This window comes from Mobula birostris, chromosome 19 (assembly GCF_030028105.1).
Source record: "Mobula birostris isolate sMobBir1 chromosome 19, sMobBir1.hap1, whole genome shotgun sequence".
Classification (NCBI taxonomy): domain Eukaryota; kingdom Metazoa; phylum Chordata; class Chondrichthyes; order Myliobatiformes; family Myliobatidae; genus Mobula; species Mobula birostris.
Genome location: NC_092388.1, coordinates 19,405,502 through 19,421,768, shown reverse-complemented (window position 1 = coordinate 19,421,768; position 16,267 = coordinate 19,405,502). Strand labels below are relative to the sequence as shown.

Below are 16,267 nucleotides of genomic sequence, written 5' to 3'. Positions count from 1 at the left end.
GTTAACTGGTCACGTGGATGTAATTGGTCTGCATGGGCTCATTGGGCCAGAAGGGTCTGTTACCACATAGCATCTCAAAATTAAATAAATAAAAATAATCTTGCCTTCAAACCTACCTCCTGCTTTCAAATTGTTGATTACCAAACTTTCTCTCCAGTTTCTATATGTTACTGGAAGACAATGAATCCTCTCAATTTTATCTACTGCCATCAGCCCTTCCCAAACAAAGGACTTATGACCCTGACCTCCTCCCATACTTGTAAAATGCTACCTTATATCCAACCTTCCTTTTCTCTTCAAGCCTTTGAAATGCTGTGGCTTGTCAAATATAAGTTCATCTTACCTGAAACTTTCCACGTTATACATTAATGATCTGGTTGAAGCAACTGATGGCATTCTGGCCAAATTTGCAGGTGATACCAAGGTGGAGAGACAGGGAACATCATAGAGGAAGGGAGTGTGCAGAGGTCTCGGATGGGTTGGGAGAGTGGGCAAAGAAGTGGCCATGGAATACAGCGTAGGGAAGTATGGGGTCATGCTCTTTGGTACGAAGAATAAAGATGTAGACAACAGGGAGAAAATTCAGAAATCAAGATTGCGAAGGGAGTTCGGAGTACTGGTTCAGGATTTCCTTAAGGTTAATTTGCAGGTTGAGTCTAGAGGATTAGAACATCAAAACAAGGATGCACTGCTAAGACTTTAGTCAGACTGCATCTGGAACATTATGAGCAATTTTGGGCCCAATAGCTAAGAAAAGTGAGGGTCCAGAGGAGGCTCACAAGATGATCCCAGAAATGAATGGCTTAGCTTAAGAGAAGTACTTGATATCTCCAAGCCAGTATTTGATAGAATTCAAAAGAATAACAGGAATTTGATTGAAGCCTACTGGATACTAAAATGTAAAGAGGATTTCCCATTCGTAGGAAAATCTAGAATCCGAGGACACAGCCTTAGAATAAAGAGATATTCCTTTAAAACCGAGATGAGGTAGAATTTCTTTGGCCAAAGGGTGGTGAATCTATGGCATTTGTTGTTACAGAAGGCAGTGAAAGCTTAATCATTGGGTGCATTTAAGGCAGAGATTGAAAGGTCCTCTATTGTTATGGGGTTAAAGTTATGAAGAGAAGATGAAAGAAGGGAGCTGGAAAAAATCAGCGATGATTGAATGGTAAAGCAGATTTGTTGGGTCAATTGGCCTAATACTGCTCCTATCCCTCTCTTCAATATAGGTCACTGGGTCTAATATGGCACTGTATCAACAGATCTTGTTGATCCAATAACTGTCATAGTTCTTGGTTAAGATAACTTTTAAAATTCTTATCTTTGTCTTCAACTTTTTGGCTTAATTCCATCTCCAGCTCTAAAATCTCTTCTGGCTCTATAAGCATCGGTAATATTTATACTTTTCTAATTCTTGCTTACTCCCAAATGAAAGTGTCCCACCACTGGGAGATGCCCTTACCACAGCCAAACCCCACAGTTCTGAAATACCATCCTTGAACTTCATCCGTCCTCACATTCCCTTATGAGATTCAGTGAATCGTTATCTGTTATTAATGAGGCAGCTCTGATATGTTAAATATGCCATGTGAATAGAAGCTGACATTATTAGAGTTTATATGCTAATAATTCATCAAGATTTTATCAGTTAATTCACAGGCACTCATTTGCATTAATAGTATAGCAATTAATGAAAAGTAGTTGATGCACTTCAAATTTTGCAGTTATTAGCCAAACCATAAAAGAAATATTATTCATAATTTGCCACTGATAGTCTCAGTTAAGTAAACTAATTCCACATGTGCAGAAATGACAGGTTAGGTGCAGATGTTGTCAACTCAACTGAAAGGTGACACATCATCCCGTTCATGATTTTAATAGAATAATTTGCTTGATAGACAATGTACATAAAATATTTATATTACCTTGGATTATTAGCATAATTTTAGAATAATTATAATGAGAATGTAAGATGCGAGATGGAATCACTCACCTCCTTCCTTTATGTTTGTGAGATGCAGGCTTGGGCAGATGGATTGCTTCTTTTAGTGCACCTTTAAGATGAATAGTCCTTTCCTGTATAACTTCTCGTATATGTTTAATCCAATCTTGCTTGTTTTCAATGCTCGATGCCTTCATCATGGAAAAAAAATCATGAAAAAATATATAAATAAGATGAAAACTGACATTTACTCTGCATTGTGTACCTCCAGGAATTGAAAAACAAATGACAGAGGATTGGGCCATCAGTTAATCGGTTTCAGCCGCTTATTTAGATCAACTCTTAAAGAACAGAAATGATTTGAGAAAATAACTGGAGTTCCCTTAATTTATTTGGGACACTAAGCCACTTAATTGGGACAGCAGACTGTTGCCTAAGTTTCAAACTAGTGTCAGTCCTGTGCACCTGTGTGGTTGAGAAACACAAAACCATGCTTAGAGCTAACAGCTTTTAAATAGTGTCAATTGTGTGTGCTTGTGTACAAAAAGCAGTGATTTTCGTCACTGACAGTTGGTGAGAATTTGGACCTGTTTTGCTCACTGCAGTATCAAGCATTCAGATGCCACAAATTGCCAGGAGTGAAAATGAAATGATTTCAGTACTTGAACAAGTTAGGAACTACTAAGAATTTGAAGGTACTGATCATTATCTTGAAAGTTTTACAATGAAAATAAAGATATGAAGAATGCAATTATCGAAAACACTGTACGAAGGTAGTCCATTAACTGCACTTAGTGGCTTTATTGATACTGTTCATAGCAGCAGCTTACACTGAATGAATTCCTCAATCAATAACTATCAGGAACTACAGTTTTATAGCACTGTTAATTTTCTAATTTGTTCTCTATTTCATTTAAATACATAATTTACTACTTGGTTAAATGGTGGTTTATATGTTTTAAACTATTTCATGAAACTTCAGCTAATTAGCACAGCCACTCAATTGGGCCAAAATTAACTGGTCCTGACATCTTCCGATTAGCCTGAATCCACTGTATTTCAGAACATGTTTTATGAAGTCATTAAATTTGAAATTTAAAATAAAAACCTTATTAAACAAAGATTAGGGATGAACAAAATGCGGCGGTAGAACTAAATACAGTGGTGCTAGAAAGTTTGTGAACCCTTTAGAATTTTCTCTTATTTCTGCACAAATATAACCTAAAATATGATCCGATCTTCACGCAAATCCTAAAACTGGATAAAGAAAATCGAATTAAATAAATAACACAAAAGAACAGTATACTTATTCATTTTTTATTGAGAAAAATGATCCAATATTACATGTATTTGTTGGAAAAAGTATGTGAACCTTTGCTTTTAGTCACTTGTATGACCCCATTGTACAGCAATAACTTCAACCAAGTATTACCCTTAATTGCTTATTAGTCCTGCACATTGGCTTGGAGGAATTTTAGACTATTCCTCCATACAAAACTGTTTCAGTTCATCAATATTTTTGGGATCTTTTGCATGAACAGCCCTCTACAGGTCATGCCACAGCATCTCAAATTGGGTTTCGATCCATCGCAGCAGGACAGATGACCCTGCAGAAGGGTCTTGGCCCAACTGTACTCTTTTCCATAGATGATGCCTAGCTTGCCGAGTTCATCCAGATGCTTGAATTTCCAGCATCTGCAGATTTTCTCTTGTTTGTAATAAGATCTGTCTCAATTGGGTTTAGAACTGGACTCTGACTTGGCCTCTTCAAAACACGAATATTCTTTTTAAACCATTCTGTTGTTGATTTACTCTTGTGTTTCGGATAATTATCTTGTTCTATCATCCAACTTCTATTAGGCTTTAGGTGACATACTGCTACCTAACATTCTCCTGTAAAATGTCTTGATACAATTTTGAATTCATTCTCCCCTCAACAACTGCAAGCTGTCCAGGCCCTAAGGCAGCAAAGCAGCCCCAAGCCATGATGCTCCTTCCACCATGCTTCACAGCTGGGATGAGGTTTTGGTGCTGGTGTGCAGTGTCCTTTTCCCTCCTAACAGAGCAGTGTGCATTCCTGTCAAAAGGTTCAACTTTTGACTTCATCTGTTCACAGAGCATTGTCTCAGAAGTGCTGCAGAACACCCAGGTGGTCTTTTGCAAACTTGAGACATGTAGCAATGGTTTTGTTTGGAGACCAGTGTTCTCCATGGTGTCCTTCCACAAACAGCATTCTTGTACTGTGCTTTTCTTATAATGGACACATGAACAGAGACTTTAGCAAGCTCTAGAGATTTCTGAAGGTCTTTTGCTGTCACTCTTGGGTTCTTTTTCATCTCCTTCAGCATTGCACATTGTGCTTTTAATGTGCTCTTTATAGGACACTCACTCCTAGGGAGAGTAGCAACAATACTAAATTTCCTCTACTTGGATACAATTTCTCTTACTGTGAACTGAAATGCTTTGTAGCTTTTTCCAGCTTCATGCATCACTACAATTCTTTTTCTAAGGTCCTCTGAAAGTTGTTTTGATCAAGCCATGGTGCAAATAAAATAATTTTTCTTGAGAAGAGAGACTCTGTCAATTATATGACTTTGTGTATCTTTCTTAAAGGGCAGGATACTTCTACAACCCATACTTCTGATCTCATCTAATTGATTGGAAAACCTGATTCCAAAAAGCTTTTGTAGAAGGCATTACCTCAGAGGTTCACATACTTTTTTGAACCTAGACTGTGATGGTTTAAATGATGTACTCAGTATTGATGAGAAGTACAATTGTTTGTGTGTTCTTAGTTTAGGCAAATTGTGTTGGTCTTTTGAGACATTATTTACCGTGCCCATGGTTTGTTCTTCATCAAATTATGGTACAGGTGTCCCCCGCTTTTCGAACGTTCGCTTTACAAAACCTCACAGTTACGAAAGACCTACATTAGAATCCTGTTTTCACTTTCAGAAGGTGCTTTCACTGTTACGAAAAAAATTCAGTGCACGATAAAAAATTCAGCACGCGAAAAAAATCAGCGCACAATAAAAAGCAGTGTGCGCCCCGAACAGCCGCTCTCCCCGGATTCGGAACGGCATTCTCACCAGCATTGCTTTAACACGAGCCTGTGAGCAGTCATTTGCAAGATGAGTTCTATGGTGTCGGAAAAGCCTGAAAGAGCTCGTAAGGGTGTTACACTTAGTGTAAAACTAGACATAATTAAGCGTTTTGATCGTGGTGAATGAAGCAAGGACAAAGTGAGTTTTGGCTTGTGGAAGCTGACGAAGATGATGTTGAAGAGGTTTTGGCATCCCATGACCAAGAACTGATAGATGAAGAGCTGATGCAATTGGAAGAGGAAAGGGTAACAATCGAAACCCAATGAGTAATGATAAAGTACGACTTTAATTTTGAAAGGGTATGTAGGTTTAGGGGATATTTGCAAGATTCTTTGAGTCCTGACAAAGAACTGTATGATAGAAAAACGCGCAAGGCTCAGCAGTCAAGCAAGCCTTCCACATCAGCCACAGCAGACGACGAACCTCGACCTTCAACATCGAGGCTGGCAGTCATAGGAGAAGATGAGCTGCCTGCTCTAATGGAAATAGACGACGAGATGACACCCCAGTGTCCCACCACCCCAACACCCAGGCTGCGGACAGATACTGTACCGATTCGTGGAGAATGCAGCAGTAGTCAGGAGGCACACAGCACATCTTTAAGAAAAAAGCCGAAATAAACATGCTAATTAATTAGGTGCTGCCCCACATGTAATTGTCGGCCCAGATCAGAGGCGATGCAATCGGCAATCGGCAATCGGCACTGATCTGGGCCGAAAATTATGTGTCGGGCAGCACATAATTAATTAGCATATTTATTTCAGCTTTTTGCTTAAAGATGTGCTGGGTGTGTCCCGGCTACTGCTGGACCCCTGCGTGCTTCGCGGCAATGTATCGGTTGGTGGCCCAGAGGGTGGAGGCCACTGCACCACTCAGCCTGCGATGACTCAGCCTACACACCATCATCAGTGTGCTCGGCGCTGTTTTCCCAATTCCGGTAAGTGATACTACACTGTGCATACACTATTTCTACTTTATATCGGCTGTGTATTTTTACGTGTTATTTGGTATGATTTGGCACCTTCATAGTTTAAAGGTTACTGGAGAGCGCTTGATCCGCGTTTTTGCCAACAGTGCTTGCGTGAGATTTTCTGCCGACGGCACTTGTGTGAAATTTTCGCTACGGAGATCTGTGCCGGCAGTGATTGTGGAAAAGTATTTCTACTTTATATAGGCTGTGTATTTATCATACCATTCCTGCTTTTACTTTATGTTACTGTTATTTTAGGTTTTATGTGTTATTTGGCATGACTTGGTAGGTTACTTTTGGGTCTGCGAACGCTCACAAAATTTTCCCATATAAATAAATGGTAATTGCTTCTTCGCTTTACGACATTTCGGCTTACGAACCGTTTCATAGGACCACTCTACCTTCAGATGGTGGGGGAAACCTGTATTGCTTTGCACTGCTGTAATTATATGTTATAATATAATTATGTAGTTCTGTCAGTGTTAGTCTTTGGTTTGTCCTGTTTTCTGTGATGTCACTCTGGAGAAACATTGTATCATTTCATAACACATGTATGCATTTCTAAATGACAATAAAAGAGGACTGAGTGCTCTCATAAACTAAATCTAAAAAATATTATTGTGACTTAGATGAAGATCAGACTACATTTTATGAGCAATGCAGAAATACTGGTAATTGCAAAGGTTTCACAAACTTTTTCTTGCAACCATAATGCACTTAACATCTGTGTTATACATGGAGAGCTATGATCCAGATTGCGGATCGATGGGATTGGCAAATAACAGGCATAGACTAGATAGGCCGAAGGGCCTGTTTCTGTACTGCAATGCTCTATCACTCTATACAATACTCTTCTGTAGATCACATTGTTATAATGGCTTATGATCAGAAGATTATGAAGAATTTGTTTAAAGATAAGCACCTCTACATATATTTGCTCATTGACTATTTCTTAAATGTTTTGTAGCTTAAATTATTGTTTCTATTCTTAAGGGAAGTATGATAAATAATTGGGACAATAATCTTATGGTTTCACACAATAAAAGAATATTAGATATGAGTCAAGAATGTTACCATACAGTTTTAAGTTCATTGATTTGCTGTGTGGAAGCAGTGATAATCTTAATTAACATTAGTATTGTTTAAGAATAAGGAAGGGAGATGGAATAATGGATACGGAATCTTAGCAAACATTTCCTAACTAAACTTAGCACAAACAGAAGTCAATCAATTTATTGGAAAACTCTTAGATCCTATAAAAAAAATTAATATTACCTTCAAAACAATTTTATTGTCTGAGGTTGGTGTCCGTCCAATCCACAATGCAAATTTACACTGATCTCCTTCAACGTGTTCTGTGACACCGAGTTCTGAGGTCTACACCAAACAAGAAAATATTAGTTCAACTCTCAATAATCTTCCCATTGATAACGGGTGCATTGCAGATCTATTTTCTATAGTATTTTTGCTTTAACAATTATAATGAATGGAACATAATAAATAAGGTCCATTCATATACTAACAAAGCAAGAATCAAAAAGCTGACAATATTTTTGCTGTCTGTAAAACAATATTTTAAAATACAATTTCAGTGGTTAAACCAAACAATTAGTTTTTACGAGGTGACACTTGTATTATCGCAGAGGAATTGTCATGGAATGTACGGTTTACATGTGGATGTGCAGACAGGACTTGGCAATGCCATTGAATATCAGTAGTAGATAGTTGCATTCCTGTAGAGAGGATCATTGCCTGACTCCCCAACAACTCTCAATTCTATTTTCAAATCCCTCCACGTTTCTCTTCATCTCTGAAACTCTACAGCTCTTAAGTAATCTGTGGTTCCCCAATCTTGGCCACTTGAGCATCTTCATTTTAATAGCTCACAAACATCCACAATTTTAGCTGTCAAAAACATAATATTTGGAATCTCCTTGCTATTTTTGTCTTTGCCTTTTTCTCCCTTGAAGATGCCCTTTAAAATTAACCTCCTTGTTTAAATTTCTACCCAGTATTCCATCTTGTGCTTCCTTTCAAATACTGTTTAATTGCATTCCATGGGGATATTTCATTTTTTGCTATTGTTGTAAAAATAACAGATTTAAATCATGAAACTGCATTGAGATAATCTAAAAGTTAAATCAGACACAGAAGGCTTGCAATGTACAATGACAGATTACCAAGAATTAAAAAAAACCCAAGGAAAAATTCTGTGGAAGGAAAAACAAATGGAGTGGGAACATCACTTAATATTGAACAATTTCGAGATCAGATGCACTGTATATAATGTTCCAACGTACGTATGATTCTTTTCTAAGCTATGAAGATTTAAAACAAAGCAGCCTAAAAGACAAGAAAAATTATGAAAATGAACAGGTGATTGACCAAGAATGGTATATGAATGGAAATGAATCACAATTATTCTAGTCACACTTCGGTACTCCCGTGAATAGTCTTTCCAATCAGGTGCATTCCTAATCTACAAGATTGAACTTTCATCTTTTTTTTTTGCGTGTGCCTGCGTGCGTGCAAGTCTGTGTGTGTGTGACTGTGCGCGCATCCGTGATGATGTCTTTTTTGTGGCATTTTACAAGGTGCAGAGCAAGAGAGAGAGAGAGAGGGACTGTGTGGCGCGCCACTCCTCACACAGACATCTTCACAGTATTTTTCCCTTTGTTTTATGAGGTCGAGCTGCGATCTCGATACTCAACCTGGCACGGATGGAAAGCATACTCGGGAGTGGACCCGGCTGGTTTCGAACCCGGGAACCTCCGCTCCCGGGTCCGGCACCGATGTCATAGCGCCACCATCTTTAATTCAGCTGCACCATTATTCCAGTTTCGATTGATAGCACTTACAAGCAACTTGTGTTTGTAGATATATTTACTCCTTCCATTAGAATCTTTGATTTCTTTGCTGAAGACGAGCGACATTTCAAACAGGAAGAGGTGCCTCTCTCGGCCTTTGCGGATCAAAGATTTTGGATCCCACACTTGGAAGGATTCCTGAAGGATTAGTTCTCCCTGGGATTCCAGATTCTCATCAAAACCTGATTACAACAACATTTTCAATTTTTTTTAAGACCTCATCAATTTATCTTTTCACACTTTGAACTTGTAGAAAAATGCTTTTCTGAAAATTTGCTGACTAAATAAGAAGGCATTATCTCGGTTTATAGTTCTGTCTTAACATTAAGTACAGCATTGACATTCTCACATGCCTTTTACTGCAGAATAGACACACTGATAGTTTGCTTGTATTTTACTTTTTTAGCATTAACTTAGCCAATAATATAAAGCAGAGATTATGTAAAATATGGATAAATAAATCAACTGTTAATACTCACATAATTCAATTTTTACTTTGAGTAAAAATTTTTACATTTATCCGAACATAAACTGATAAATATCATCATGCCTGGACAAGTTTGGAAGAATGTCCTCCTCAGCACTGAGGTACATGAATGACCTACCTTCCAACATGCTGAGATGCATGGCGTCATTGGCACGCTTTGGAACACTCAGCATAACCTCCAAGCCATCCTTAATTTCTCCTTTCCCTTCTTCACAACAGGTCAACAGTTCCTGCAAATTAACAAATCCGGAGAAATTTTATGTTCATTGCTATTGAGAAGTCTTCGTAAAAGTAAATATAAAGAAATTTTAAAAGATTTTGTTCCACTGAAATAATTTTGTATCATCCTTTCATTTTTGAATAAAGTACTTGAAAACAAAGAATGTTAACAAAAATAATATTGATTGAAACAACTAGTTGTAGTGTGGATTATAATACAAGTACAATTATATATTTGTAGATGAATTTTGTGAATGCACTATTGAAAATGTAACATTGAAAATTACTTATATGAATTCAGCAAATCAACTCTTCAGTGCTTCTTAAGTTTTCTCAAAATTTACTCATTCTTACCTTTAAAAGCAATTGATATTTAGTTATTCGCTGCACAGGCTTGATAAGATAGGAAGAGATCGAGTTGGCTAGTCCATGACGATGTTGTATTTCCTATTTTAAGAACAATATTTTGTACATAATGTATTATATAGGAGATAATACTGTTAATTTAGAATAAAAATGTGGTCAATTACAATGTGCAAGTGTCTTAGGAACATTCATTCCATCGAAACATTGAGTACAGAAACCAGCTCTTTGGCTTAACTGGTCCATGCATAGGTCCTACCTATGCTACTCCCTATTTACTCACAGTTGGCCCATAACCTTGCAAATGTTCCTTAACCAAATGACCTTTCTCAACCATTTATCTGGTAGCTCATTCCATATACCTTCTGGATGTAAAGGTTGCCTGAGGTTCCTATTCAATCTATCCCCTTACTTTATATCAAATTCCTCCAGTTCTTGAGCCTCTAACCCTGGGAAAAACTGTGTGCATTGACCCTGTTTATACCTCATGATTTTAAACACCTTTGTAAGATCACCCCTCATTCTCCAACGCTCCAATGAAGAAAGTCCCAATTTGCTCACAGTCTCTCTCTATAGCTTAAGACTCTTGAGTCCTCTGCACCCTTTCCAGCTGAATGGCAATTTTCCTAGAACAGGGTGTCAAGGCAGCGTAGTGGTTAGCACGACATTATTACAGTCTGCTGTGTACCAGAGTTCGGAGTTCAACTCAGACACCATTCTGTAAGGAATCTCTGTACGTCTGCCCCATGGAATACATGGGTGCTTCAGCTTCCATAATCCAAGCATCATACCAGGTAAGTTAATTGGTCATTGTAGAATGTACCATGATTAGGTTCAGGTCAATCGAGTTTGTTGGGGGTTGGTGGGACGGTATGGCTTGAAGGACCAGAAAGGCCTCCTCGTGCTGTATTGTTAAAATAAAATAATAAATAAATGTGGCCTCAGCAAGATCTTGTAAAACTGCAAAATATAACATCCCAACTTCTGTACTCAGTGCACTGAATGAGGCAGCCCAGCATGGAAGAAGCTTTCTTCACCACACTTTATCTACGACACTACTTTTCAGGAACAATTTGAACAATTATTGAGATACCCATATTTCTGTTGCTACAGGATTTACATTTTCAACCATTGTGGTCAATGTAATTATAACAATATGAGGTAGAATGGAAGAGGTGTAAACTATATTGGTAACCACGTACATACAGATATAGGATCCTGACATTCCTATCTCCATATCTTTGACTATCCTCAACCTCTTTCAGATCTACTCACTACGTGCTAATCTTCATGATTTTAGTTCTTAATCTCAATTAAGCAAGTGGAATTCCTGACATTTGGAAATATGTCTTCCATACATAAGACTGGACAACTATTGTAACAGATTTCTCTTATGAGCAACACAATTTGGGAAGGAAAGTTTCTTGTCTGAGGTGGAATCAATAAATAGCAGCAGGCCATTCAACTCCTTGACCTTAGTCCACAACTTCCTGTCTCTTCTGATCTTCCATCTGACTTGTTTCATTAGCTCAGTTGAAAAAAATTCCAACTCAATTTTGAAATTAGACATGAAGGTTGTTAAAATATTACGAAGAATGATTATTGTAAGTGAGAAGAACAAGAAGAGTTGAAAAGCACGTGAATGACACTGACATCAAAGTATGCTCCTGCATGCTCCAGGATAAGCTGGGTAGAATCTGGCTTGTTCCTGCAGTATGTTACGTACATCTGGAACTTGTCAGCCTGTTCATAGGAAAAAATGCAATACGGTTACAAAACACATCCTTACTGCCTCATTAGTCATTTTCTGAAGGAATGTTAACATATGGGGAAAATAAAATTAAACAAAAATTCATTTGTTAATCATCATCTTGGAGCAGCAAAATCAGTAGAAACAAGCTTTGTACTTCTGTCAAAAAACAAGGATTTTAAATGCGTCTAATGGCACAGCACAGCAATTATTACAGACACTTTTATATTGGTCAAATATTATTAAGAAATCAAGAATACTTTTAAAGATCAGAAAAGGTGAATTTCAGATGTTTTAAAATGACGTGCTAATAAATAAGAAGCATCAAAACTGTCCACCAACATGTTGTTTCCTTTCAAGCCCACATAACAATACAATGGAACAAACCAAGTGTCAGCCATGGTTTGAGTGTTGTCTTTTGTTTCTGCAAATATCAGCATGTTATCTGAGCACATTTAGAAATCAGGAGTTCTAACTTTCAGAGGCCACTTAAACGAAAACACTAACTACATTCAGAGATTTATGTTAATTAATACCCGCATGGCATTACTCCTCACAAATGGTAATTGCCTTGTTTCCCACATTCAAAATCAATAAAAAGCTTCTTGCATTCAAAGTAACCTTTTGTAATCTTCTTGTATCCAAAGTGCTGAAAGTCACCATATAAATGCAAGTCACCACTTCTTAACAAATGCTGTACTTTAAAAAAAATCTCAGCAGTAACAATAGCTGTGTATGTGTGTATATGTCTGTTACTTTGTAAAGCATATGTGCAAACATGTGTAAGTGCTTAAGGTTTGTCTGTGGGAATACATGTGTATTACCATAGAAACCATAGAAACTACAGCACAGAAACAGGCCCTTTGGCCCTTCTTGGCTGTGCCGAACCACTTTCTGCCTAGTCCCACTGACCTGCACACGGACCATATCCCTCCATACACCTCCCATCCATGTATCTGTCCAATTTATTCTTAAATGTTAAAAAAGAACCCGCATTTACCATCTCGTCCGGCAGCTCATTCCATACTCCCACCACTCTCTGTGTGAAGAAGCCCCCGCTAATGTTCCCTTTAAACTTTTCCCCCCTCACCCTTAACCCATGTCCTCTGGTTTTTTTGTCCCCTTGCCTCAGTGGAAAAAGCCTGCTTGCATTCACTCTATCTATACCCATCATAATTTTATATACCTCTATCAAATCTCCCCTCATTCTTCTACGCTCCAGGGAATAAAGTCCTAACCTATTCAACCTTTCTCTGTAACTGAGTTTCTCAAGTCCTGGCAACATCCTTGTAAACCTTCTCTGCACTCTTTCAACCTTATTTATATCCTTCCTGTAATTTGGTGACCAAAACTGAACACAATACTCCAGATTCGGCCTCACCAATGTCTTATACAATCTCATCATAACATTCCAGCTCTTATACTCAATACTTCCATTAATAAAGGCCAATGTACCAAAAGCTCTCTTTACGACCCTATCTACTTGTGACGACACTTTTAGGGAATTTCGTATCTGCATTCCCAGATCCCTCTGTTCCACTGCACTCCTCAGTGCCTTACCACTAACCCTGTATGTTCTACGTTGGTTTGTCCTTCCAATGTGCAATACCTCACACTTGTCTGTATTAAACTCCATCTGCCATTTTTCAGCCCATTTTTCCAGCTGGTCCAAGTCCCTCTGCAGGCTCTGAAAACCTTCCTCACTGTCTACTACACCTCCAATCTTTGTATCATCAGCAAATTTGCTGATCCAATTTACCACATTATCATCCAGATCGTTGATATAGATGACAAATAACAATGGACCCAGCACTGATCCCTGTGGCACACCACTAGTCACAGGCCTCCACTCAGAGAAGCAATTCTCTACCACCACTCTCTGGCTTCTTCCATTGAGCCAATGTCTAATCCAATTTACCACCTCTCCATGTATACCTAGCGACTGAATTTTCCTAACTAACCTCCCATGCGGGACCTTGTCAAAGGCCTTACTGAAGTCCATGTAGACAATACCCACTGCCTTCCCTTCATCCACTTTCCTGGTAACCTCCTCGAAAAACTCCAACAGATTGGTCAAACATGACCTACCACGCACAAAGCCATGTTGACTCTCCCTAATAAACCCCTGTCTATCCAAATGCTTGTAGATTCTGTCTCTTAGTACTCCCTCCAATAACTTACCTACTACTGACGTTAAACTCACCGACCTATAATTTCCCGGATTACTTTTCGAACCTTTTTTAAACAACGGAACAACATGAGCCACTCTCCAATCCTCCAGCACTTCACCCGTAGACAGCGACATTTTAAATATTTCTGCCAGGGCCCCCGCAACTTCAATACTAGTCTCCTTCAAGGTCCGAGGGAACACTCTCAGGTCCCAGGGATTTATCCACTTTAATTTTCCTCAAGACAGCAAGTACCTCCTCCTTTTCAATCTGTACAGTTTCCATGGTTTCACTACTTGATTCCCCCAATTCCATAGATTTCATGCCAGCTTCCTTAGTAAATACAGACGCAAAAAACCTATTTAAGATCTCCCCCATTTCCTTTGGTTCCGCACAAAGCCGACCACTCTAATCTTCAAGAGGACCAATTTTATCCTTTACAATCCTTTTGCTCTTAATATACTTATAAAAGCTCTTTGGATTCTCCTTCACTTTGATTGCCAAGGCCACCTCATGTCTCCTTTTAGCCCTCCTGATTTCTTTCTTATTTTCTTGCACTTCTTATACTCCTCAAGCACCTGATTTACCCCGTTTCCTATAGATTTCCTACAATTCCCTCTTCTTCTTTATCAGAGTTGCAATATCCCTTGAGAACCAAGGTTCCTTATTCCTATTTAATTTGCCTTTAATCCTGACAGGAACGTACAAATTCTGCACTCTCAAAATTTCCCCTTTGAAGGCTTCCCACCTACCAATCACATCTTTGCCAGAGAACAACCTGTCCCAATCCACGCTTTTTAGATCCTTTCTCATTTCTTCAAATTTGGCCTTCTTCCAGTTCAGAACCTCAACCCTAGGACCAAATCTATCCTTGTCCATGATCAAATTGAAACTAATGGTGTTATGATCACTGGAACCAAAGTGCTCCCCTACACAGACTTCCGTCACTTGCCCTAATTCGTTACCTAACAGGAGATCCAATATTGCATCCCCTCTAGTTGGTCCCTCTATATATTGATTTAGAAAACTTTCCTGAACACATTTTACAAACTCTAAACCATCGAGACCCCTAACAGTATGGTAGTCCCAATCAATGTATGGAAAATTAAAATCCCCTACCACCACAACTTTATATTTCCCACAGTTGCCTGCTATCTCTCTGCAGATTTGCTCTTCCAAGTCTCGTTGACTATTGGGTGGTCTGTAATACAATCCCACTAATGTAGCCATACCTTTCCTGTTTCTCAGCTCCACCCATAATATGGACTCAGTAGACAAGCCCTCTAATCTGTCCTGCCTGAGCACTGCTGTAATATTTTCCCTAACAAGCAACGCTACTCCCCCACCTTTCATTCCTCTGCCTCGATCACATCTGAAACATCGGAACCCTGGAATATTAAGCTGCCAGTCCTGCCCCTCCTGTAGCCAAGTTTCACTAATTGCTACAACATCATAATTCCACGTGTCAATCCACGCCCTCAACTCATCCGCCTTCCCCGCAATACTCCTAGCATTGAAATATATACACCTCAGAAGATTTTTACCACCACTCACAACCTTTCTATCAGCGGATTTGCTTAAACTTTCAACATCATTTATTTTCACCCCAGCCACACTGTCAGCTCTGACACTCTGGTTCCCATCCCCCTGCAAATCTAGTCTAAAGCCTCCCCAATAGCACTAACAAACCTCCCTGAAAGGATATTGGTCCCCCTGTGGTTCAAGTGTAACCCGTCTCTCTTGTACAGGTCCCACCTGCCCCAGAAGAGGTCCCAATGATCCTGAAATCTGAAACCCTGCCCCCTACACCAGTTCCTCAGCCACTTGTTCCTCCTCCAGAGCATCCTATCCCTACCCTCACTGGCACCTAGCACAGGTAGCAATCCTGAGATTACCACCCTTGAGGTCCTGCTTTTCAACTTCCTACCAAGTTCTCTATACTCACTGTCCAGGACCTCTTCACTCTTCCTTGCTATGTCATTGGTACCGATGTGCACCATGACATCTGGCTGGTCACCCTCCCACTTCAGAATGTCATGCAATCGATCAGAGACATCCTTGACCCTGGCACCCGGGAGGCAACAAACCATCCTGGATTCTGTGTCACGACCACAGAACCTCCCATTTGCACCTCTAACTATCGAGTCCCCTATCACTACCGCTCTCCTCTTTTTCCACCCTCCCTTCTGCACTGCAGAGTCAGACTCAGTGCCAGAGATCCGGCTACTGCAGCTAGTCCCAGGTAAGTCATCCCCCCCAACAGTATCCAATGCGGTATACTTGTTGTTGAGGGGAATGGCCACAGGGGAACCCTGCTCTGCCTGCCCTTTCCTCTTCCCTTGCCTGACAGTGACCCAATTTCCTGTCCTCTGCTCCTTTGGCGTAACTACCTCCCTG

The 16,267-nt window shown here is 39.4% G+C and overlaps 1 protein-coding gene across 3 annotated transcripts in view; it reads right to left on the bottom strand.

Moving 5' to 3' along the window:
* LOC140212458 (triple functional domain protein) overlaps positions 1-16,267 on the bottom strand; it is a 341,882-nt gene that overhangs the window by 120,558 nt on the left and 205,057 nt on the right. For all 3 annotated transcript variants that reach the window (XM_072283275.1, XM_072283276.1, XM_072283277.1), the window contains exons 27-32: positions 11,606-11,695; positions 9,944-10,036; positions 9,489-9,600; positions 8,875-9,065; positions 7,292-7,393; positions 1,994-2,133 (exon numbers count right to left, since the gene is read on the bottom strand). In XM_072283275.1, coding sequence (XP_072139376.1) covers positions 1,994-2,133; positions 7,292-7,393; positions 8,875-9,065; positions 9,489-9,600; positions 9,944-10,036; positions 11,606-11,695 — 728 coding nt within the window. The remainder of the gene's footprint in view (positions 1-1,993; positions 2,134-7,291; positions 7,394-8,874; positions 9,066-9,488; positions 9,601-9,943; positions 10,037-11,605; positions 11,696-16,267) is intronic.